Below are 26,085 nucleotides of genomic sequence, written 5' to 3' on the forward strand. Positions count from 1 at the left end.
TTAAATAGTGAGACTTCTCAAGTTGTATCATATTTTATATTAAGTACTTACACGAGTTCCTGGGGACACACAAAAAAGGAAAGGTTATGGTTTAATGGTGATGTATTTGTCAAATTGATAAGGGAGGAAATGACTTGGCTTTTATTGTCAACTTAACACAACCTGGGTCACCTGGGATGAGGGAATCTCAATTGAAGAACTACTTCAATCACACTGGCCTATGTGCATGTATGCGGGGCGTTTTCTTATTTGCTAATTGATGTAGAAGGGCCTGGCCACTGTGGGTGGGTACGTCCCTAGACAACTGGTTTGAGCTATAAGAAGGCATGGTGAATGTACCAAAGAACTAGTGAGTAAGGAGCTCTGCTTCCTGCTTCCTGCTACTGCGCCTGTGTTCTCTGCCTGCTCGGCTACCACCAATGACAGACAACCTGGAAGTGTAAGCGGAAGTCAGCCCTTTCTTCCCCAACTGCTTGTGGTCAGCATTCTTACCACAAGCAACAGAAAGCAATCAAGGATACCTAGACGTACAGCTACTTACATACACACACATTATAGGCTAGAATCTACATATAAGGGAAAACATGTTTGTGTGTTTCCTTTCTGAATGTGGGTGTCCTCGGTTAATGCTATATGTTCTAAAACCATCCACTTTCTTGCAAATTTCAAGATTTCTCCTCTTGTTACAGCTGAATAATATTCCTTTCCAATGTAAATGTTCATATTTTCATATATATAGCATGTCATTATCTATTAATCTGCAGGTTGACATCTAGGTTGGTTTCTTTTTTTTTTTCCTACTGTAAGGAGAGCAGCAATAAATAGAGAGGCAGATATTTCCATAGTAGGCTATGGATTTCTCTGGGCACAAGCCTAGGAGTGAAATATCTAGGTCATACAGCATTTTATTTTTAATTTCTTGTAGAGCCTCCACACTGATTTCCATAGTAGCGACATCAACATGCACTCCCATCACCAATAAATCCGGGCTGCTCTTTCCCACACCTTCCTAACCTCTGAGGTCACATTTCTTGTCCAAAGTCATTCTTACTGGAGTAAGGACATATCTCAAAGTAGTTTTAATCTGAGTTTCTTTGCTCTCTGGGAATATTGAACACTGTAAAAACTTATTGGCCACTTGTGTTTCTTCTTATGAAAACTGTCTGTTTATTTCATTAGTCTGTTTTCTTTTCTTTCTGTTTAATTTATGCTATTCTTTCCAAATTCTAGATACTAGCTCTTTGTCCAGAGTAAGCTGATATATATCTTCTCCTAGTCTGTGGACTCTTTCTTCTGTTGATGTTTGGCTTTTGGTTTTTGTTCTGTGCAGAAGCACTTTCATGTGGTCACAGCTGTTGATACTGAGGCTAGTTCCCATGCTCCTGAGGCTCTCTCCAGAAAATTCTTGCCTACCTCAGTGTCTTAAGAAGTATTCCCTGTATTTTCCTCTAGCAGTCACTTTCCGCATTTCAGGTTTAAAATTAAGGTGCACGGTCCATTTCAAACTGGTTTTCATACAAGCTAAATTATATGTACCTAACTTGATGCTTCTGTAACTGGGAATCTTTTCTTATTCAACATAGTATTCAGTATCTTAGCTATAGCAATTAGAAAAGGAAAAGACATTAAAAGGATAAAAGAAGTCAAACTGTCCCTATATGCAGATATGATTCCGTATTTAAAAGACATTATAGAATCTACTAACAAAGTTTTAGATTTAATAGAACTGTGCAATAAAGCTATATGATACAAATCATTAGAAAAAGTAGCCGCCATATTATAACAACAATGTAATCTCAGTGAAATAAATTAGAAAAAAATCTCTTTCAAAATAACTTAAAAAGAAAAGAAAACTCACTAGGTACCTAGAAATGCACACCTAATCAAAATAAATTACAGACCTCTACAAGAAAACCATGAAGCCATTAGAAAAAAGTAAAAGAAGATACCACAGAATGGAGTTAATGTTGCGAAAATGCCTATAGTAGCAAAATTAACCTGCAGTGTTAATGCAATACTCAAGGTTATTCTGCTGTTGTACTTTGGAAAGAGAAGACAGCCTTACTCCGCAAACCAGGGCGGGGAAACAGCACAAAGCAGCAAAGGAGTGCAATGAGATGCACATCCTGCACCTTGTACTATACTGTAACTTGGAAGTATTAGATGAGCTTGTGAAAACTGAACCCATTTACGAGATTGGTCCTGCAGAAGAAACCATTCTATCTTGAACCTAAGATGGCCAATTTCAAATTTATTCAACAGTCTTCATTTACAACACACAGTGCAAAATTAAATGAGCAAAAATCACAGAAATGGATTGTACCCTTCCTTATCCAATTTAATACAGCAAAAATGAATACTGAGTCTACTAAATACTATGTCCTGTATTAGGTATCAATGACACTCCACACCAGAAAGCATGGCAGGTGAGATCATGAACTGTAGGAAAATCTTCAGTTCTACACTATGCTCTCTGGGTCAGTTATATCCTTCTCAGCAAGTGTCTTAGCCATGGTTTCTTTTGCTGTGAAGAGACACTATGACCACAACTCTTTCAAAGGAATACATTTAACTCGGGGCTGGCTTACAGTTTCAGAAGTTTAATCCATTATCATGGTGGGAAGCATAAGAGCATGCAGGCAGACACGGTGCTGGGGAGGTAGGGAGCCACTATGCCCCATCTGAGCTATTGACACTTCAAAGGCCATCCTCAGTGACACACTTTAGCCAACAACACTTTACCCATTCCAGCAAGGCCACACCTCCCAATAGTACCACTCCTAATAGGCCAAGCATTCAAACCCATGACTCTATGCGCCATTCCTATTCAAACTAGCACATTCCACGCCCTATCCCTCACAGGCTTACAGCCATAAGATAATGCAGAAAGCCATTCTGTGCAGCATCAAAAGTCCCCATAGTCCATAACAATTTCAAACTTGTTTAAAAGTCCAAAGTTCAAAGTCTCGTCTGAGAATCACGCAATCTCTTAACTATAATCCCCTGCAAATCAAAATGAAAAAGCAGAGCACATAATTCTAACATATAATGAAGATATACATTACAATTCCAAAAGGGAGCAAAGTGAGGAGATACTGGACCTGAGTTAAGACCGAAAACCAGTTGGGCAAACTCCAAATTCTGCATCTCCATGTCCAATGCCAAGTGCTTGTCAGATGTCCAACTCCTTTCCTCCTTGCTGACTATAACTTCTCTCAGGCTGGCTCCACTCCCTGTAAGCAGCTTTCCTCAGGAGGTACCCCAGGACTCTGGAATCTTCAATATCTTGGGGTCTCCAAGGCAACCCAGGCTTCACCTTCACAGCAAAGACACCCTGACACATGCGTGGCCTCAGAGGCTTTCCTTAATTGAGGAGCAAGATTCAACAACCTCTTCTTTCCGTCTTTGACTCTAAAACCAGAACCATGTGTCTGAAGCTGCCAAGTTCTGCTGCTTGATGGGGGTGGAACATACCCGCCTTGTTCAATTACATCTTTACCGGTTCTCTGCTTTGGATGGTTTCCTTCATTGTCTAAGGCCTGGCTGCCCTGAAACTCGCTCTGTGGACTAGGCTGGCCTCAAACATTGAGATCCGCCTGCCTCTGTCTCAGAAGTGCTGGGATGAAAGGCATGTGCCACCACACGTGGCTCTGAAGCTTTTTTAAAAATTCCTCGTCACAAGTTTGAAGTTTAGCTGGATGGGGTCTTGCCCTGAGCTCACCACTGCCTTTATTCCATTGAACATCAGGATTTTCTCACTTTATTCCTTGAGCACAGGATGTAGCGCCATTCCACTTCTGGTGCCCATTTTTTCTCCTCAAACTGTACTTTCTGTGACTTCCCTTGCTCAGCCTGCTCCTCTTCATTATAGATCTACATAAGTGCGACCACTAACAAACACACAACATAGTCCACGTGGGCTCTTTTGAAATCTCTGAAAACATAATCCAAAACTCTTCAATATAGCAGGCAGACTTTTTGGACAAGGGCAGAAAGCAGGCCCATTCTTCATGAAGAAAGGTCTCTAGGCCACATATTAACATTCTCTTCTGAACCCTTTTGAACCAGGTCCCCACAGCTCAAATCATCCTCAGCACCACTGTCTACCATGTTCCTACTAGCATGGCAAAGTGTCCAACTGCTTTTTTAATCCAAAGTCCCAAAGTCCACATTCCTCCCAACAAAAGCACAGTCAGGACAGGCCTATCTCAGCAATACCCTAGTCCTCATACCAACTGCTGTCTGAGAGTTTCTATTGCTGTGAAGAGACACCATGACCACAGCCACACTTACAAAGGAAAACAATTAATTGCGCTGGCTTACAGTTTTAGAAGTTTCGTCCAATATTGTCATAACAGGAACGATAGTGGCCTGTAAGCAGACTTAGTGCTGCAGAAGGAGCTGAGAGCTCTACATCTGGATCAGCAGACAACAAGAGAAAAGCAAGCCACTAGGCCTGATCTGAGCTTCTGAGTCTTCAAAGTCCACTGCCCCCATGACATACTTCCTCCAAAACACCTACCTCAACAAGGCCACACCCACTCCAACAAGGCCACACCTACCCCAGCAAGGCCACACCCACTCCAACAAGGCCACACCTACCCCAGCAAGGCCACACCCACTCCAAGGCCACACCTACCCCAGCAAGGCCACACCTACTCCAAGAAGGCCACACCTACCCCAACAAGGCCATACCTATTTCAACAAAGCTACACCTACCCCAACAAGGCCACACCCACTCCCACAAGGTCACAGCTACCCCAACAAGGCCACACCTACTCCAACAAGGCCACACCAGCAAGTAGTGCGACTCCCTCTTGACCAAGCACTGGAACACATGGAGGCCATTCCTATTCACACTATCATAGCAAGTAACTCAATCTCAGCCTCAGGTGGTAGTTGGCCTTCCTTCACACAAGATAATTAGTTTATAAAGAGAAAGGGCATACTTTCACTCACAGTTTTGGAGTTACCAGTTGCAAACTGGAAAGACCATTGCTTTGGCCAACTAATGAAATAGCCAATTACTGGCAGGGGTTTGGGGCAACATGTGGAAGAGTAGACTCCTCACACACAGAGAAGCAAAGGAAACAGAGGAAGAGGCCAAGGTCCTTCAATTCCCTTTAAAGGTGCCCCCAACAATCTAATGCTACAGGTTCTGACCCTGCCAATGGCAGCGCTCTATGGAGCAAATGTTTAACACGCAGGCCATTTGGGGATATTCATCCACACCATGGCACTTCTATACTACAGATCCTGCCAAGACTTGAGAAGGATAACACATATAAAATGTCAACTGCTCCGTATGTAGTGTATGTTTACACTGTTGAAGCAAGTATTTTAAGAGATATAGCTAACAAAATTATATCCTCATCAAAAAAATTTCAAATAGGAAAATACTTGTACCAAATTAGACCATGAGTACTAATATCACTAACATGTAAATGGTTATTTGAAGCATAAGCACAATGGAAATGAACAGACAATAATATGAAATGGGTAAGAAATAATTTCCTAAAGCCAACAAGCATATGATCTGACAGAAACGTAACCTTGCGAGTTGGCCATCACCTCTCTAATTGCAGAGCTTTGAAGTGAGCAAAGAAACAGGTTTAGAGTTCGGAAATGAGGAGGGAAATGGAGTGCCTGTAATATCCTAATTGTCCAAAGTGAATTTTCCTCCAACAGATCGCTCGCTGCCACAGTCTCGTTACTCTCTCATTATCTGGCAGTGCTCCCGTTATCTGTGATGCTCTATGGCAGGGCCTCAGGGAAAAGGGAACTGTCCTGCAGATCCTACGGGACCTTAGCCCATGGCCTTAGCCCTTTCCAAAATAACCAGTCTTAGCTTCATTATGAATTTGCTCAAACAACTATTCTATTTTTCACTGATACCTAGTTAGAATGGGTTAACACACACATACACACACACACTTCTTAATTTTAATTTTCTTCCTTGTACTTTTTATTTCCTATAAGACAATGTATTGTTTTCATAATGACAAAAAGCCTAAGTAGAAACTGGAATAGATGATCTCTTGGCTGACTTTGCATTTCATGATATTTATAATATGCTAAAAACACACAGTAATTCAATAAAACACTTTCAAACCCTATGCCAGGGCAACTGGCAAACTAACCCAAAATGCCATTGTTTGAATACAGATTTCAAAGATGACTAAAGAATATGAAATGAAAGAATAAAAATGCATGGTAGAGCTGAGGAAAAAGACACCAGGAGTTGAGGGATAGTCTCGGCTTAATAAAGAAAATCTACATAAGAACGTGTCTCAACAACCTCCTGAACAGAACACCAACGGCCCAGGCCTTAATGTCAACCATTAATAAATGGAACCTCATGAGGCTAAGAAGCTTCTGTAAGGCAGGAGACACTGTCAAGAGAACAAAGCGACAGCCTACAGACTGGGAAAAGATCTTCACCAACCCTTCATCTGACAAAGGTCTAATATCCAAAATATATAGAGCTCAAGAAATTAAACACCATCAAACCAAATAACCCAATTGAGAAATGGGGCTTGGAACTAAACAGAGAATTCTCAACAGAGGAATATCAAATGGCTGAGAAACACTTAAAGAAATGCTCAACCTCCTTAGTCATCAGGGAAATGCAAATCAAAACAACTCTGAGATTCCATCTTACACCCATCAGAATGGCTAAGATCAAAAATTCAAGCGACACCACATGCTGGCGAGGATGTGGGGAGAGAAGAACACTCCTTCATTGCTGGTGGGAATACAAACTAGTACAGCCACTTTGGAAATCTATCTGGTGCTATCTCAGAAAAATGGGAATAGGGCTTCCTCAAGACCCAGCTATTCCACTCCTTGGAATATACCCAGAAGATGTTCCAGCACACAAGAAAATTTGCTCAACCATGTTCATAGCAGCCTTATTCATAATAGCCAGAACATGGAAACAGCCTAAGTGTCCATCAGTAGAAGAATGGATAAAGAAACTGTGGTACATATACACTATGGAATACCACTCAGCTATTGAAAACAAGGAATTCCCAAAATTTGTGGATAAATGGATTGAGGTAGAAATGATCATAATGAGTGAGTTAACCCAGAAGCAGAAAGACTCAAATGGTATATACTCACTTATATCTGCACACTAGCCCAAGGGGCTTGTCCCACAAAAGCCTTCACTTACCAGGAAACTGGGACAGAGGGGACAGAGAGTCCCTATTGGGACTCTAGATGAGAGAAGCATGGGAGAATGTCAAAGTAGAAGGATCCAGAGGGTCCTAGAAACCTACAAGTAGAACATTATGATAGGCAGATTTGGGCCCAGGGGTCCCGCTCAAACTAGGGCATCAGCCAAGGACAATACAGGCGGTAAACTTTAAACCCCTACCCAGATCTAGCCAATGGTCAGAACATTCTCCAGAGTTGAGTGGAGAGTGGGATATGACTTTCTCACGTACTCTGGTGCCTCATATTTGACCATGTCCCATGGAGGGGGGGACCTCGTGGCCCTCAGAGGACAGCAGGTTACCAAGAAGAGACTTGATACCCTGTGAGCATATACAGGGGGAGGAAATCCCCCTCAGGAACAGTCATAGGGGAGGGGAATAATGGGAAAATGGGAGGGAGGGAAGAATGGGAGGATACGAGGGATGGGATAACCATTGAGATGTAACAGGAATAAATTAATAATAAAAAATAAAAATAAGTTAAAAAAAAAAAGAAAATGTTAAAAAAAAAAAAAAAAAGAACCTGTCTCAAACAAAACAGAACAGATGCAGGACGGAGAACTAGAGAAATGAATAGTGCATGTGTTTGCATTCGCATGCGCGCGCGCGCGCGCACACACACACACACACACACACACACAAGCCAAACAAAAACCAAAAGCAAGCTCAACATACAAAGAGAAGGCTAACTGCCTCCCGTCCCAATAAACTCACAGAAGCAAATGTATCTCAGAATCAAAACCCTGGCACAGAAGTCTTCCAGATAAATCTTGGTATGGCGGAAAGAGAAATGCTAAACAACAATGTTTTCCAGAATCTTCCATTACAGATAGATATAAAAAGATAGTGAGATAGAGAGAAAGAGGAGTTGGAGGAAGAAGAAAATGACTATGAAACCTATGAGAAACCTGGAGACTATCCAGAACTAAAAAGAAATGGCTGCCAAGAACATTCAATTCCACCTATTTGAAAATGTTTACCGTGAAGTACATCAACCACAAAAGGATTGTTGGTAACGTAGACTAGGGCTGAGATGGGAAAGAGGTGCTAACAGCAACTCAGTGATAAAATACCACTACCAAAGCAGCTCAGGGAGAAAAGGGTTTATTCAGCTTACACTTCTACATAACCATTCACCACTGAAGGAGGCCAGGACAGGAACTCCAAGGGCAGCAGCCCAGAGGCAGGAGCTGATGAGGCCATGGAGCGTGCTGCTTACTGGCCAGGTCCTAGTGGCTTATTCAGGCCACTTTGTTACAGAAAGCTTTCCACATAGTGATGTCAAGCCAAACGGACAACCATGAGGAAGGTTACAACTTTCTAGGGCCAAAGGTATCACCTGAAAGAAGCCTAGTCCTGTTTTTTTTTTGTTTTTTTTTTTTAATTTAATGAATGGAGTTTAAATACACCCTGGCAGGGGTTTTGTTCAGTTTGATAAACAAGTCAAACAAGGCAAGATTCTTTTAAGGCAAACTTCTGGACCTTTTAAGTGCTGTTGGTGTATGTACACTTGTCACCATTTCTATCTATAACACATGATGATGCCTACTTCTCTGAGCCTAAGATGTCCAGAAAGCAAAGGCAAGGATTTGTGTGACAGAAAGTGTTAGATAGGAACTTAAGGAACAGGAACGAGGAACTGCAAACAGTGAAACACAGGGGGGACAGGACAAAACAGGGGCATCCTCTGGAAATGGTCCTGTGGCCACACAAGCGCTGAGAAGCTGAATAGTCAAGTCTCCTTTGTGCCCTCCCGCCCCATCTTTTATCTCCTGGCTTCCGCTCTCCACTGATTGACTGTCACAGGGGGTATTAAATCCCACAATCTCAGGTGTGCTCCCCCCACCACAGCCCCCTCATGTCTCCCACCAGACTCCGGGACCTCAGTGCTAGGAAAGCCCTGGAGACAAGGGGACTACCCCATTATGAAGTTAAGGAAACAGCATGGCTAAGTGTGGCCGAGGGAGGGAGGGAGGGAGGAACGAGGCCAAAAGAAATCAGTAAGTGATACCAGTTCACTTTTCTAGGACTTCACTAAAAAAAATAAAATAAAATAAAAATCAGTTCACAGTCACGCTTCGTGGCCATAAAAGAGCAACACAGACTCTCTGCCTGCATGAAACACTGTCCACTTGGGGTTTCCTTAAGATTTGAGAGTTCTTTATGTAATCCTGACACAGTACATTATTAGTATATAACTGGAAAACTTCCCTTACATGTTGCCTTTCCATACTCATAATAACATGATAAAGGAAAATGAATTTTTAATTTTGACAATGTTCAATTACCGACTTGCTCCTTCCTGGTGACTATCAAGAAGCATCTGTCTCACCTAAAGCTTCAAATATTTTCTGGGTTTGTTCCAGATATTGGAGTTTTGGCTTTTACACTGTACTTATTATCCATTCTGAGTTCATCTTTTTATGTGAGTCAGAGTTCAGCCTTTGGCACACAGACTCTGATTGTTTCCGCATAATTTTGTGAGAAGGCTGCCCTTGCTGTAGCCATTCTGTGCGCGCCTTGTTGAGCACAGGTGTCTGAGTCTGTTCTGCACTGTGCATTCCCCGGACCTGTTGTCTACTATTCTGACACCAGATTATCTGCTGCAAAGAGGATCTCTAAGTCCTTACATCAGATGTCATTATTCCTTCCCCCAGTTCTTTAGAGTTGTTTGTCTATCAACATCTTTTGTGTTTTGATATAATTTTAAAATAGCTATCAGTGCGTCTAGGAATGTCGCGTCCCTTCCGACCAGCAGAAAATAAGGACACGACCCGAGCGTTCTTCTCCAAGCAGTTTATTCAGGAACCTTTTCAGCAAGCTTCTTCTTCTCCCGCTCGCTCGCTTCTCTTCCCCCAACACCTCCGGGCCCCTTTATATCCTCTGCCTCAACCAATCAGCAGCTCCAATTGGTTCCCGACAAGGCGGGATGCATACGTCAGAGCAAAGCACGGCCCACAACCCGAATAAGGACTTGCTTACCAGGAGCAGAATTGCAAGTCATCCTGCCTGGCAGGTTGCCAGGCGCCATCTTAGCGAGGGCGATAACTTCAGCTTCCCCCTGTTCCCCCTTCTGTGTTTTAAAACCCAACAGGCGGGAGTAGAGGTCTGATCTCCAGCCTCTTCGGGGGCGTGGGTACTTGATGGTGCTGTCGCGGATGTAGCACTCAGGCATCCGCCAAAACTTGTCGCCATCCCGGGACATGTAGATGACCTCCCGCAGGTTGATGTTCATCCAGTTGTCGCAGTTTACCAGGCGCCCGTTGTATGTCTCCCCATTTTTCAGCTCCACCAGCATGGGGTGATTCTGTGTTGTCTTTAGCAGCGACAAGGGGAGCATCTTCTCCATGGAGACACCTCCGCCGCCGCTCAGCCGCTCGCGACCTGCCCTGCGCACGGGCCCAGAGGCCTTGTCCACTGTCCTGTCCCCGAGCCGTTCTCTCGAACGTAGGGAGGAGGCCAAGGCAACTCAGATAGAGGCGGCCCAGGAGCCGAAGGCTCCACCCCGGATTCTAGTTTCTCCATTTTCCGGATCAGCTTTTTTACTTCCTCTTCTGAGTCCTCCCCCTCTGAATCTGATGATGTTACAGATTTTGCACCTAACAAGTCCTTAAGTGTGATAAACATAGGGCTGAATGGTAAATTTCCCATTTTACTTTCTGTTTCATTTCATCCTCTACCGGGAACCTTATTGCTCTTACCGAGTCTTTACAGTCCTAACCAGAACCTTATAGTCTCTGTATCCGAGAACTTTATTCGTCCCTCTCTTACCAGGGAACTTTCCAGTCGACTGCCCTGACCACCAGGAGTTCTGAACACTCATGAATGACAAAAGACGTCCCTGTACGGGCCACCACTTGTCAGTGCCGCTCCGACCAGCGGAAAATAAGGACACGACCCGAGCGTTCTTCTCTAGGTGGTTTATTCAGGAACCTTTTCAGCAAGCTTCTTCTTCTCCCGCTCGCTCACTTCTCCTCCCGCTCGCTCGCTTCTCCTCCCCCAACACCTCCGCGCCCCTTTATATCCTCTGCCTCACCCAATCAGCAGCCCTTACGTCGGTAGCTCCAATTGGTTCCCGACAAGGCGGGATGCATACGTCAGAGCAAAGCACGGCCCACAACCCAAATAAGGACTTGTTTACCAGGAGCAGAATTGCAAGTCATCCTGCCTGGCAGGTTGCCAGGCGCCATCTTAGCGAGGGCGATAGCTTCGGCTTCCCACATAGGAATACACAAGACTTGTCATTGGGCTTTTACAGAGGTCAATCAGGAGAGAACTGACATCTTAGTAAGACTGAATTCCCCAACTCACAGCCTTGGTTCCCTCTGTCCACTAAGAATTTGAGAAAACGTGCTGGCACGTCAGCAGAGAAGCATGGATGTCAAGCTCATGGACAGATGTTTCACCATTAGTCATGAAGAAAATGAAAATGAAACACATTGAAGACACCATTCAATGTCCACCTAGGCGACTAAAATGGAGGAAACTCAACAGAGCAGGGGTCAGCAAGGCAGCCGCTAAGCAGGATGTCCCAAGCACCATTGGTAAAGGGTAATGCAGCATAACACTGAGAAGCACTTAGAGAGTTTCCTAAGAAGGTAAAGCTATAACTCCTGCAGGGTCCAGCCACCTCTCTCCTAAACAAGCACTCAACAGAAGTGAGGACATACACTTACCCAATGGCACGCTAACTATTTATAGTAGATTTGTTTTTATATGTAAAAGATGTGTGTGTGTGGAAACGGAGAGGGAGTTCCTAGTCTCAACTGATACAACATGACTCTTGAGCCTCGGGGACATCATGGACGAGGGGGTGGGGGCGGAAGGCTTGTAAGAGCAGAGGATCCGGAAGTCTGCTATGAGATTGTGTCTCCTAGAAATGGCAGGGAAGTTATACCCGCAGTACCTCACAACATGGCTGCCTAAGCATGATCTGAGCAAGGACGACACCAACAGACATGCTAACACGGAAGGCAGAGATCTCAGCAGGGACGCATGCCTACAAAAAGAACCGCAGGTGACTTTGTTCAGAGATTGTGGAAGAGTTTTCCCTGGGGACAAGTTCCTGACTGGTTATGCAACAGCAAGTGCTCAGCCCCGAAATGGGAGGTGTTGGAAGGAGCCCACAGGGGAGGGCTTGGTGGTGGGGAGATGAAGGGGAAAATGACGTAATTATAGTTCACTAAAATAAAAAGGGTTTCAATTGTATGTATGGCTATGGACACACTCGTGTGGAAATGCAAAGGAGTGTGCAGATTAGAGGCTGGCCATGAGTGCCAATCCTCATTCTGAACCCTGTTTGAGACAAGGTCTCCTTCTTGGTTTTCCGCTGTGCTTGCCAGGTTAGAATATTGGGCTTGCACCTGCTTTCCCTGTGTGCCCAGTTTTTATGTGGGCTCTGGGAATTTGAACCCAGGTTCTCATCCTCGAAAGACAAGCACTTTTAGCCAGGGAGCCACTTCCCCAGCCTAACGGCGTAGGCAACTGTTGAAAACCTGCATCCGTGCACAAGTTAGTGACAGCATGTGCTATGTCCATAAACACCTCACAGTAATGAGGTAGGAGCTAGACGGCATGCTGCAGGGTGCTGAACCTCGTCAAAGCTCTCACACTGAGGAAAGAGGCCCCCACAGGAAAACACAAAGGGGAAGGAGAGGTGTGAAAACAGCAGATCTGCTAGTTGTCTTGAGAGCAGAGAAGATTTCATGGGTGATCATTTGTCAAAACTCACCCAGCTGTACACTTTACATTGTCCCACTTACTTGTCAGTTACAGCTCAACTACATCACTGACTGGACAGCAACAAACCCAGCAGTACTTTTTGCACTGTTTTCCTTAACAACTAACAACTTAGGCAAAAATATCAATACTCTTTACAGCTAAGAAAAGTAAAAGAATAAGTGGTTCACATGCATACACGCATGGAGATAACGAGATCTTATCAAATACATAGCTTGCACATTGGAGAAGGAAGGGTGTACATACATGGGAATTAAGATACTGGCTCTTGCCCCATAGTTGTCATTAAGTCATGTTAAACTATGAAAGCACTTGAGCCTTAAAGTGTGAACACTGACAGTCTCAAAGTGCAGGGCTTATTATCTTTAAAAGCGTTTTGTTACTTTTCTAATACCTGAAGAGAAGCAATAACAGCAGTCACTTCAGCAGATCTCAGAGTGTAACGTCTTCCTCTTAAGCGCTATTGTTTCCAGTATTTTAATAATGTTCACATAGTCCTGGAATGTGAGCTTTTGTGCTCTGATGACACTTAAATTAATAGCATCATTTTCTAGTACTTGCAACAGTTGCTTCTCATTCTGGTGTGTGTGTGTGTGTGTGTGTGTGTGTATGTGTGTGTGTGTGTGTGTGTGCGCGTCTGTGTGTGCGCGTGTGTGTCTCAATCTCTCTCTCTCTCTCTCTCTCTCTCTCTCTCTCTCTCTCTCTCTCTCTCTCTCTCTCTCTCTCCCCCCCCCTCCTTCCCTCTCCCCCCTCCTCTCTCTCATATATTTCTCTATAACACTGGCAGTTAAACCCTCTAATAACCATTTTTACCTTTGCAAGATTCAAAAGACTTGCATAGCGTATGAAAACATGAAGAGATTAAACTTCAGAAATTTAATTTTAATGTTGACTGCAATATTTCCAATCAGGTACCTTTAAAGAAATCTACATATCTAGTTCATTTGACTTTAGTTGCATTTCCAATAAGGTCCTCACCTGTATCTGTAGTTACATCTGTGACTGAATCTATTCAACCCCATGTATCCTGTTAAGTCCTGTACTGTTATAATTTCAACTGCAACGGACGATTTCAGGTATTTGCTCAGGTTTTCCATTTGCATGAAGGAGCTATAGGCCACCAGGGATAAAAGAAGCAAAATCACCTCATGTTTGAGAGGACAGTCAAATCAATTTTACTAAAATAAAGAAAGTCTGTCAAGCTCATGTTGAAAATAAGAAGGTACTTTTAATATTGCTGTTAGCTAACCATACTGTACACTACTAAACAAAACAACAGCAAACATTTGAGTTAATTAGTTAAAAAAAATCCCAAAAACCAAAAAGCAAGTCAGTCTATCTTTGTACGTGTAAAATATTGTAGTGTAGGTGTGTACGTGTGTGGACACATGTGGAGGCCGAGGCCAATCCTGGGTCTTATCACCCTATACCTTATTCTTTTGAGAGAAGGTCTTCCTCTGAGCCTGGAGCGCCCAGAACCAGCCAGGCGGGCTGGTCAACAAGATCCAAGGATCTGCCTGATGCTGCCTCATACATTAGTGTCATACACAAATGACACCATGCTTAACCTTTACACAGTGCTGGGAATTCAAACAGCTCCTCAGGCTTGTGTACCACACATTACCAATGGAACCACCTCCACAGCCCAGTCTAACTTTCTTTTATAGTGTCAATACCTTGATAAAGAAAAATCTAGCTATGTACAACTTTTTCTTATGCATACCAAATTCTTGTGCATAAAATTTTAAAAAAGGAAGGAAGGAAGGAAGGAAGGAAGGAAGGAAGAAAGAAAGAAAGAAAGAAAGGACAACCAGGAGGAACAGCAGTGTATGCTGGCTGCTAACCTTGAAAGAAAGAAGGAAAGAAAGAAAGAAAGAAAGAAAGAAAGAAAGAAAGAAAGAAAGGACAACCACGAGGAACAGCAGTGTATGCTGGCTGCTAACCTTGAAAGGAAGAAAGAAAGAGAAAGAAAGAACGAAAGAAAGAAAGAAAGAAAGGAAGGAAGGAAGGACAACCAGGAGGAACAGCAGTGTATGCTGGCTGCTAACCTTGAAAGAAAGAAAGAAAGAGAAAGAAAGAAAGAAAGAAAGAAAGAAAGGAAGGACAACCAGGAGGAACAGCAGTGTATGCTGGCTGCTAACCTTGCTCGCACAGCCTGAGACAGGGCACTAAGCGCGTTGACAGCACTTAAACATGCACACTGTTCTGTTGCCTCTCCTGTCACCTCCTTTAGTTCTGCTTCCCTCTCTGTCTGCCTAGTGAGCTACTTTAGCTTTTAATATTCAATTTCTATCTCACAAAAAAGGAAAAAAAAAGCGCACAGGAGGTATTTCATAGCAGGAGTGCTAGTGTCTCTCACACATTTCATAACTGACCACCAATCTGTTCCCAACCTCCTAGATCCTTATCTTCAAACTGAGAGTTTATTTTCCAAAAGGCTGTATCAATGTGCTTTCATAAACCATCAATACTTTGTGTGTGTGTGTGTGTGTGTGTGCGAAAATGTAACAATGTGCTGGTGGAGGTCAGAGGACAACCTGTGAAAGTCAGTTCTCTCCTTTAACTACATGAGTCCTGGAGACTGAACTCAGGTCCAACTCACCAGGCTTGGTGGCAAGCGGGCTAATCTCCTGACTCATATCACTAGCCCTGAAAGAATGATTTAGAATATACAATATTCCCATGAATAAGTATACTAATATGCATAACCATTCTAAATTAGTCCCAAGACATGGAAAGGAATAGAGAAGAGGGGAGGGTAGTGGCAGCAAATATGAGTAAAATACATACACATATGGAAATACCATTATGAAAGTCATTATTTTGTATGCCCACTAAACAATAATTTATGTAATAGATATGGTATATAAACTTACTAGAAGGATCCTTTACAAAAACAAATTATGATAGAGGATGTTAATAGATTATATATGTACTTCACTTATATTAATTATAATAATCCTTTCTTTTCCAATAGTACTTTGAAACATAAATCGTAACACTAAGAAGCCATTTGGAATCTGATGTAGTTTTTCTTTTACCTGCTATGTATAAATATTTTATCAATTTATAGTAAACATTAAATATTAGGTTAAATAACAGCAATATGTTAGCCAATAAAAAGCAAGATGCTTACCTTTTGTCCATGTTCAAGTAAATCACATATTTAGTCCTCTTTCACATCAACACAGCTCACTAAGACTGCGGCATTTCTTGTTACTTATCCATATCTCATTCTGGAATGTCCTACAATTCTGAAAACCTTGAGAACCCTTAATGCAACTGTAACTCAACATACAAGCTATCACTACATAGATATACAATGCACAATAGACATGGCAGATCTTTCTTTTCTCTGAGCTCCATGGTAAGAGCTCACTATGTACAAATGTTTTACATTTGTGTCTGTAGTGGATGTAAACATATTTTTATTTTGATCCCCAGTGTGGGATGTAAAACAGACTTGTGTGAGGGTGTGTGGTGTTTGTCCTCTGGAAACAGACTTTTGAGAGGACACGTGATTTTTGTCCACTAGAAGAGAAACTGCCTCTTGCAGGGGCATGGTCTTTGCCAACTGATAAATATCCTTGGCTGTTTGGTTTTGACCTCGCTTCCTATCCTTTGGTTGTTCATTGATCTGCTTCGAGATGTTCGTAGAGAGAAAAGATCCAGAGAACACTTTGAAGTTCTGGTTCTGGCTGCTGCTCTGGGTTCCAGCTGCTGCAGTTACAGACACTTCTGCTGAATTTCTGGTTAGCAGTTTAATGGGTCTGTTGGAATCTTGACTATGTGTGGGAAGCAGAAGCTATCGCCCTCGCTAAAATGGCGCCTGGCAACCTGCCAGGCAGGATGACTTGCAATTCTGCTCCTGGTAAACAAGTCCTTATTTGGGTTGTGGGCCGTGCTTTGCTCTGACATATGCATCCCGCCTTGTCGGGAACCAATTGGAGCTACTGACATAAGGGCTGCTGATTGGTTGAGGCAGAGGATATAAAGGGGCGCGGAGGTGTTGGGGGAAGAGAAGCGAGCGAGTGGGAGAAGAAGAAGCTTGCTGAAAAGGTTCCTGAATAAACTGCCTGGAGAAGAACGCTCGGGTCGTGTCCTTATTTTCCGCTGGTCGGAAGGGACGCGACAACTATGAAGAGTGGAATTGCTTCAAGGAACTGAGCCTAAAAGGTCTGTACTCCTGCCCCCATTAATCTCTTTTCTCTGCTATCTAGAGTAGGTGGGTTACAAAGGAGGTACAGGCATTAAAGAACCTCACATAAGGTAGGATTGTAAGAATTCAAAGCCTACATGTGTTACCCTTGACAATTTAAAAAGACTTTTGTTCACATCTTCAAGTTTTGTTATACACAGACTATGATGCAGATGGAATGCCGGAAAGGATTTGGTCCAGCCCACGAGACTCTGGTTTATTATGGAGATTCCTGTGAAGATCGTTAATCTAGTCTGGTTTACTAAAAGAAGCAGATATATCATTTTAGATGTGCCTTAAGGTGCCAGGAAGGCACCCTATCAACAGGCTGGCACATCATACAAGTCTCTATGGGTCTCCACTCTTTTATTATTACCCAGAACTATCTCATGTACAGACCCCACAATTCCTACTAAGTTTAAGCTAACTTTGATCATTTTGGAAATCAATAACAATTTTCCCTAATATAAAAGTCAAAGGTATCCATCTATTTGTCCTCTAAAGTCATCTACTCATAGATGAGGGGGCAGCTATATCATAGGTCTTGGGGACTGTGTTAAATGAAAAATAACTACACCCAACCACTCATTGCTCTGCAGAGTATACATAATGACATAAACACTGAATATGTAATATCTTATAATGCAATTATTTGGTGACGATCAAGACATTAGGAAATATGTTTGGGGTATACAGGCAGGTTAAAACTAACAAGCAAACAACATCAAAAACCAGCCAATTTGCTTTCCACAGTATATAAATTACAGACAATGCCTAAAATGAACAAACAGTAATACATATGTGAACACATAATATCATGAATTACAATACTACCACAGTTTGAATGCCAGACATCCTTGCAAAGGTAAAGGCTTTAATAATGTTTCCTAGAATGGTGGTACTGGACAGCAGTAGAAATTCTAAAGAGGGTAGACCTGGTAAGACGTCTCAGGCCACTGAGAGTCACTGTCTCAAGAAGGTTGGGCCCTTTCTTCTTCTTTTTCTCATCTTGCTAGGCCACATATTCCGACTAAAATGAGATGCCACTGGACCAGACACCTAAAGTAATGGATCCTATGGGAGCACAGACTCTTATTTCCAAGACTTAAGCCAAACCAAACCCCTGAGTTTTCAAATGATGATCTCAGACATTAACTGCAGTGATGGGAGAACCGAGGAACACAAATACTAAAAGGACGTACTAATAACTTAAAGAGGATGACACTGGAGAAAGAGAAATAAGTGAAAAAGAAGGTAGAGAATGCTACTTTATCTAAAACAGAAGAAATATGAAATGATACCTTGAATCCTAACTCAGAACTATTCAAGTTAACTTTTATTTTGGTAGATGGTTTAAGTAACAGTTTATCCACATTACAATAAAATGCAATGGAAGAGATTGTATTTACAACTGCGACACAAATCTTTACCTACTAAGGGGAAAAGTAAACAAAGATGCAGAACACCTGGATGAAGAAGAGAAGCCACTGCTGTAAGGACCTAATGAAACAGATAGTTATCAGGTGAGTGCTATGAACATGCCGGCTTTGTTTCATGGACATATGCCAACCCTATTATGAAGAAAGCTCCCAAGATCCTAAGGATTATTTGAATAAATACACATTTTGCTATTAGTATTTTAGAAAAGGAAAGCACAGTTCTACACTGTACAGAAAGACGTATATGGTCACTATAATTTTTCTAATCTTTCTTCTTTGCATTTTCCCTGCTCTCCCTGTTTTTCATTTAAGGCCTGGTATTTTTTAAATAGATGATATTGAAAAAGAAAAGAAGAAAGGCAGCTAACAGGCAATTCAGATCCCATGACTCCAACACTGTACTTTTTCTATCACATTACAGAATTTTAAAAATGGTGTTTCTTTGCTTTTATCTTTTATTTGTAATACTACCAATGACAACAATAATACTGCAAAGAAAGCAAAAGTACACATAACTAACTTAGGAGTAAAGGAAAATCCGGTTCTGTGAATTTTCTGACCAAATCAACAAAGGAATGACGGCAGCAACACAGCCTAATGACGTAGAACTCCCATAGGTTTCTTGGAGCGTAGCATGCTCTGTGGGCCTTGATGAAGTTGTGCTTTTTTAACAGAGTGTATTTCCCTGAAGATCTGTGAAGAAGGAAAGCTCATGTATAGATGAGCTGAAGTAAAAGGCAGGCAAGAGACTTGCATAAGATTATACAGTTTAAGGGCCAAGTGTAGCAGCTCGCCACTGACTGACAAGCTAGACTCAAGACGCTGAGGCTGAAGGCTTGCCTTAAGCTTCAGGACACTGGAATACATAGTGAGTTCCAAGACAGCCTGGACTACATTATCCCTGTCTCAAAAACAAACAAAACAAAACAAAATGAAACAAAAAATGGTGGAGAGTAAACGGAAGTAAGATGCCCAGTTGCTGGCCTGCAGCTGTGAGGAAAGGACCACGTTCCCTGCTGCGCAATAGGACTCCTTTAATTACACTCTTCAGTCATCAGAGGATCGCCTGTCAGAGCTTTATCACTAGTTTCACTCTTCTTCTTCCATGGCACTGTCCCAGGGGGATCAGATTTTGCCATGGCAGGAAATACGCAGGCCACTGCTTACTGCATCTGATCAAATCTAAATATTCCAACTGCCCGTGGCAAGGTTACTTCCCAAACCTGCACTTAATGGCACATTTTTCAGGTAGAAAACAGCCTGTGACCTGGACAAAATGACTTTCATTTTGACTTTCATTTTGTCCTAAATATCTGACATTAGCACATTTAAATCTATCCCTTGACAATATTGACATATATGGCCAGTGTATAAAATCTTAAAGGTGACACATTTCATAGCACATGTGATATGAGGGAGATAATGTTGTTACACGCTATACTGGAATCTACAAGGGGGATTTATGAGTAAACAAAACCAGCATCTGAAAGGATCCAGACCCTGAGTCTGAGAAGTGCTTTTGTGTGTCTCTGGCACACAGCACCACAGCAATAGGAACAGAAGCCTCGCCCTTGCTGCTGATTTCTTACGACACTGAATGTCTCCTCAGAGCCAGAGTATACTGGCTGCTGCTGATCATGCTGTGAGACACCTGCACTGGTACTAGCCCTGTCACGCCGCACAGAGCCCTGCCATCCTCAGCCCGACACTGTGCACGTTATAATTACTCATCCAAATGAGTATGTCAGAGCAGCAGCAGCAGACCTCTCATCAGAGCAAAAGACAAATACATCAAAACATTATCAACTCAGCAGGCAGACGGGGACCATAAGGAAAACCACCCATTTCTAGTATGGATGCCACAGAGCCATGTCTGCTATGCCACAAAGGGAAAGGAAATGATCTTGCAAGTTTAAAGTCAGGGGACACCGAAGCCAGAGAAGAAATGTACAGAAGCAGACAAAGACTTGGTGAAATCAGGAAGCAGGGTTTTTTTTTTTACTACTACACAACAACAGTAACGTCTGTGCTGCTTGAGAGCCACAACTGTTTAAAAATTATTGTTAAAAAGGAAAAAAAAAAAAAATAGAAAAGACCCCTAAATATGTAGGAGCAGAGCTGCCCCAGTCAGTCCACGAAGAAGGACCACACACAATGTCACCTCACCTCACTTCGTCCTTTCCAGATACAAGTTAGTGTTGCCAATGCTTTAACGTTGAAAAGACTCGGGGTTCATATTTTATCACCAAAAGCTTTATGACATAGGTAGATATTTAAATGCAAACAAAGACTTCTGAAACTTTCTCAATTTTAATTCCATGTATTGTATAAAAAAAAAAAACAAAACAGAAATTACCTCAGACTGATACAGATGAAGCTATTGCCAAACTGCATGCACATACATAATATGGACAAAAGTCAGTTCAGATTGTTCTAGAATACTTGAATATAAACAAAAGACACAGATTTTCCTTGACAGGCAGGAAAAAAAAGCAGAACCATTTTAACTGATATATGTGACCACTCTGAAAGTTTGACAAACTATTTAATACACAGAGTTAAAACAGAATCCATGAAAAGATGTTTGTGTCCTATGACACCAACAAAACAATATGATCGATGCATATCATTTTTAAAATACCTCAACTAGGCAAAGATTATGAATACAGCAATGATTCTCAATTCTTGGTAAGAATTAAAGGCAACTATGATCAAAATAAAAAACAATGATGTAAGAATGTGTGCCTGAATGTCAGTACAGACTTATACAACCAATTTGGGAAGGCAAGCTGGCAGTATTTAGTAACCTCAGAGGCATATTCCTTATAGCAGTTATAGGAGTAGTCCGTACAGAAATCCTCACAACTGTGCACTGGGAGGCAGAGGCATGTTCTGTTGCAGGCTGATAATAAGACACTGTGGCTGCCTTCACCAACTGGGCAGTGAGTGAATTAACTAACTGATCAACATCTAAATACACAGCACCTTAAAGAGCAGATGCACACAACAGATGAGTACGGAGACACTGGAAATACGGCATAAGAATACGTATGAAAGCTGGGCAGTGGTGGTGCATGCCTTTAATCCCAGCACTCGGGAGGCATAGGCAGGTGGATCTCTGTGAGTTTGAGGCCAGCCTGGTCTACAAAGTGAGTCCAGGACAGCCAAGGCCACACAGAGAAACCCTTTCTCGAAAAACCAAAAAACAAAACAAAACAAAAAAATACGTATGAATAGCATACTTAGAATTTAATGGAAAGAGAGTCCTGTTTAGAAAACTAAGGACACACAAAAGAAATGGGGCCCAGAAAAGGGAGCAGGGACAGTGAACCCCAAGAACACTGTATTTCTAACAGAAAGCGAGGGTGCTAATGCACCACTAAAGCAAATGTGACAAAATAGTGTCTGTCGAGTGTGAGCGGTAGGTTACAAGGAGTCAATGATTCTAGAACTTGATAAGAATTCGCAATGTATTCTACAGATTTTAAAAGCATTACACCCCAGTTACTGCCAGTTAATCCTGTTTCCTTGGAGCCACTACAAAAAGCCATTTGAGAGTCAGATCTGAAGTTCTCGTGGGCAGGAGTATACTAGCCCTATGTTCTCAGGCCGAGGCTTGCACTTCCAGCACACAGGAGCACCAAACGTAAACCACTCTCAAGGCCTTTTCCTTTACTTGCTGTGTCGTATCAACTTCCAATAGAAGAGATAGGATGTTTTTAAAAGAAGAAAATGAGAAAAATGACTTAAAATGTCAGATTGACTATCTAAAGCCTCAAAAACCTAAGCCCTCTTCAGCACATTAAAACTAATGCATGAGCAGGTGAGACGGCTCGGTGCGCAAAGCGCCTGCCACTCAAGGCCGACAACCAGCATTCAACGCCGGAACCCACATGACAATGGAAGGAACCAACTTCCAGAGTGGTCCGCTACCTCCACAAGTGCACCACCACAGCACACAAGTGCATGCACACAACACATACAATAATAACGAAGACCTTCGCAATCTCATTTATAACCATTCATGTACAACTCTAAACATAAACAGTTATATAAATTTTAAAAGTTCAGAACAAAGACAAAGATGGCGTCTATTTAGAGGCCCCTTGTAAGGCATCGTGATGCACTGTCCTTCTTTCCCATCCATAACCAGAGGTGCCTTCTCCTAGGTACATTCAACTACCAAAGTGACCTGGTGCAAAGGAGGACAGTGTCATAATGGGATTGTTCTTTGAATCTCAACACTGTCCTCCTTTGATTTTTTTTTTTTAAGGGTATTTTAGTACTAATATCACTTTCTAAAGGATATAACATCAGTTTACAGCACAAGTCTAAAGATGTCATCTCTATCAATATACAAGGAAACTGAATTAACCAAAGTAGAGTAAGACCAGACAGGAAGACAGAGTGCCATCAGCAGGCTTTACATTCCATTCCCCTCTTAGACAGGCCATATGACGTCATCAATATTAATTTTAGCAGCTTTCTATTTGCATCCACTGCTTTCTAAAGACCTTTTTAAGATTTAAATTTAACAAACAGTGGACATCAGTAGACCTACATGTTTGCCATAAGAGATCTAGACATCGTTTGCCTGCCTGCTTAATGTGTGCATTTAGAGAGACAAGGTAGACATTAACTTTTGGAAAATATAAATTATCACAGGAAGGTTTATATATAAATGCATAAAAACAAACAATTTTCACCCTAGAACAATCACTCAACTAAAAAGAATACACTTCTTAATTATTTAAAATAAACTTATTTACCTGTGGTGTCCAGGAAACAGAAAACGGAACAGGGAAGTCCACAACACAATCTGGTGGCTCCACAGGGTACTGCAATAAAGCATGAAATAGCCATTCATGTTTGTGTGTGACAACCTGCATGAGGCATTTCAGAGATAGCAGATACCGTAGGAAAGGCACTATAACTACAAACACACACACTGATGTGACACTTATTATATATCACAGACAGACACATACGATAAATACACTGTCATAGCGACACTGGGAGCTGACTAGCAGCACCCTATGCTTGAGGTGATGTGGAGGTTTCCAAAACCTGCTAAGTACCCAGCAGTGACCTGAGTCAGTATCAGTGTTCTTGCCATGACCTGATGAGGGACCAAAAGCTACATGTCAGTTTTTCTTTAAACAGAGAGAATTCAATTGTAGTTTAATTCCTCTGGCTATAAATTTCATCTCAACTAGTTTAACTAACCAACTAAGTAGACCGTGTATGCTACAATAACCAAGAAGCATACACCATGCCTGCATGCAACTGTTAACTTAAATGTGGCTTCCCATAATAAGCATCTACTTGCATCAAGATGAAAAAAAAAAAAAAAAAAGAAAGAAAGAAAAGGAATAAAAGAAGAAGAAATAATGAAATGCCTTCTGCTTCACAAGAGAAAAATAAAACTTAAGAGTTTTAACCAAGAAAAAAATTTAAGATTGGTAAAACTATTAGAAAATTAATTACTTGGTTATATAAAAAGAAATGATAATCGTAAGAGCAAATCAGGTTTCTAAGTTACCAATGATACAAAAGTTTTTTTAAATTAAATTTCTTATTAGATAATTATATCTCAAGATCAATTAAAATACAATCTAGAATCTTCAAAGTCATTTATAATTAAAAATACCCATTACTTGCCATTAAAAAGCTAAATTCCTTAAAAGAAAATGAGTTTTAAGAAGTTTCCTATAACAAGCTATTTTAAGTTCCAGCCTTTACTTTTTTTAGTATCTCATTTTTCATTTCTTTATTGGGTAAAAGTCACAGGAATGGAATGAAGAGTGAGAGGAAGAGGAGATGTAGCTTTAACTTTTTTTTTTAATTACTATACTTGAAGCCAGTGTTTTCCAAAGAATTAACATTTTGCTATCAAGATATTTGTGACTAAAATGAAACTAAGTGTCAATGCAAACTAATTCTATCTGGCTATACAAAGCTAGCAGCACAATTAATAGGAAGCCCCAGAAAAGTATTACAATGCTTAACTCTAAAACAAGAAAAAAAGATCAGGTTAAGGGAAATGGATGTATTCAGGCAACTCAAAATATTGCAGGCTGCACATCAGAGCAGGGGTGTAGCCATGGGGAGAGAAGTGCACACCTTTTTCTTTTTAAGTCACCTGAGTCATTCCTGCAGTCCCTCCCCAAGTGGCTCTACCGCTTCACTCTATAGCTCCAGTGTGTTACGTAACTTTTACACTCTCAGATGAGGTGTTTAACTTCTCAGGCATGCACCTGTAAAAATGACATAACTTCAAATGCCATAAAGATCCCTTTCCCCTAAATTATCAGATTCTATAAAAATATGCAAGGTGGCAAGATGGCTTAGCAGGTAAAGGGGCTTGCCACCAAGCCTGACATCGTGAGTTCAACCCAGAGAACTCACATAGAGGAAGAAGAGACAGGCTCCCAAAAGTTGTCCTTCAACATGTGTGTCACACGCCACACACACACACACACACACACGAACACACACGAGTGGGCGAGTGGATAGATAGATAGATAGATAGATAGATAGATGATATAGATATTAAAAAGCTTAAAAAATAAGTGTGTGCCCTCAAAACTTCCCTGGGTCAGAAATGGAAATTTTCAATACTTTGGGTAGCTATCCATCACCTAGAGACCTACCAGCGGGGAGTCTCAGTTCTGAATTTAAAGATTCATCAGTGTGGGTAGTGGAAGAATATAATGGAAGGCTTACTGTTCTACATGAAGCCTCCTGATCCTTCTGTTTTCAAGTACACAGCTCATCACGTTTAATAATAATAATAATAATAATAATAATAATAATAATAATAATAATAATAATAACAAACCCTACATTTAATTCAGAGTTAATACAGTAAGTGCTACAAGTACAAGGACACGGAGAGATTCCCACTCAAAAGGGAGCTAAACAAAAGAAACAAATTCAATACATGAAAAACATTGTATACAAACAAGCCCACTGTATCCTATGTGAGATGGTGATCCTGTTTAATATATTCATAATTATATAAACACACATGGACATTTAATGGATTACACTCATCTGTAGTGGTTTTACTGAGCAGTCGCTGTAAGGTCAACAAATACAAGCATATAATATATACAATACTATTACTTACATGAAATGCCAATTTATTCAAATAAACTTCATATAAATGAAGGGAACCAAAAAGCAATTTTATGTGTCTAGGAGTTTATTATGAATTACTAAAATGTAAAGTTAACATCATAGGTATTTATTTTATTTTCCTTCCTTTATTCTTTGGCTTTTGAAGTAGGTTCTCACTCTGAAGACTAGACTACTTCTGGTAGTCTGCACAGCCTGGGGTATCTTCAAACGTGGGGAAACCCTTCTTCCTCAAATTCTCAAGGGCTGAGATCAGAGGAATTAACCCACACTCAGAATTTATTTTTAAAAATCACTTTTGGATTGCAGCAGCAAAATTATAGTGTAGGACTAAATATAATGTTACCCACGC

At 41.4% G+C, this 26,085-nt stretch overlaps 1 protein-coding gene across 1 annotated transcript in view; it reads right to left on the reverse strand.

Annotated features, from left to right (window-relative positions):
- The window catches only part of Fancl (FA complementation group L), a 65,011-nt gene that overhangs the window by 9,516 nt on the left and 29,410 nt on the right, over positions 1-26,085 (reverse strand). Inside the window, exon 7 of the mRNA XM_051165306.1 lies at positions 23,363-23,431. Coding sequence (XP_051021263.1) covers positions 23,363-23,431 — 69 coding nt within the window. The remainder of the gene's footprint in view (positions 1-23,362; positions 23,432-26,085) is intronic.

Source organism: Acomys russatus, chromosome 22, assembly GCF_903995435.1.
Source record: "Acomys russatus chromosome 22, mAcoRus1.1, whole genome shotgun sequence".
In the NCBI taxonomy this organism is placed as follows: domain Eukaryota; kingdom Metazoa; phylum Chordata; class Mammalia; order Rodentia; family Muridae; genus Acomys; species Acomys russatus.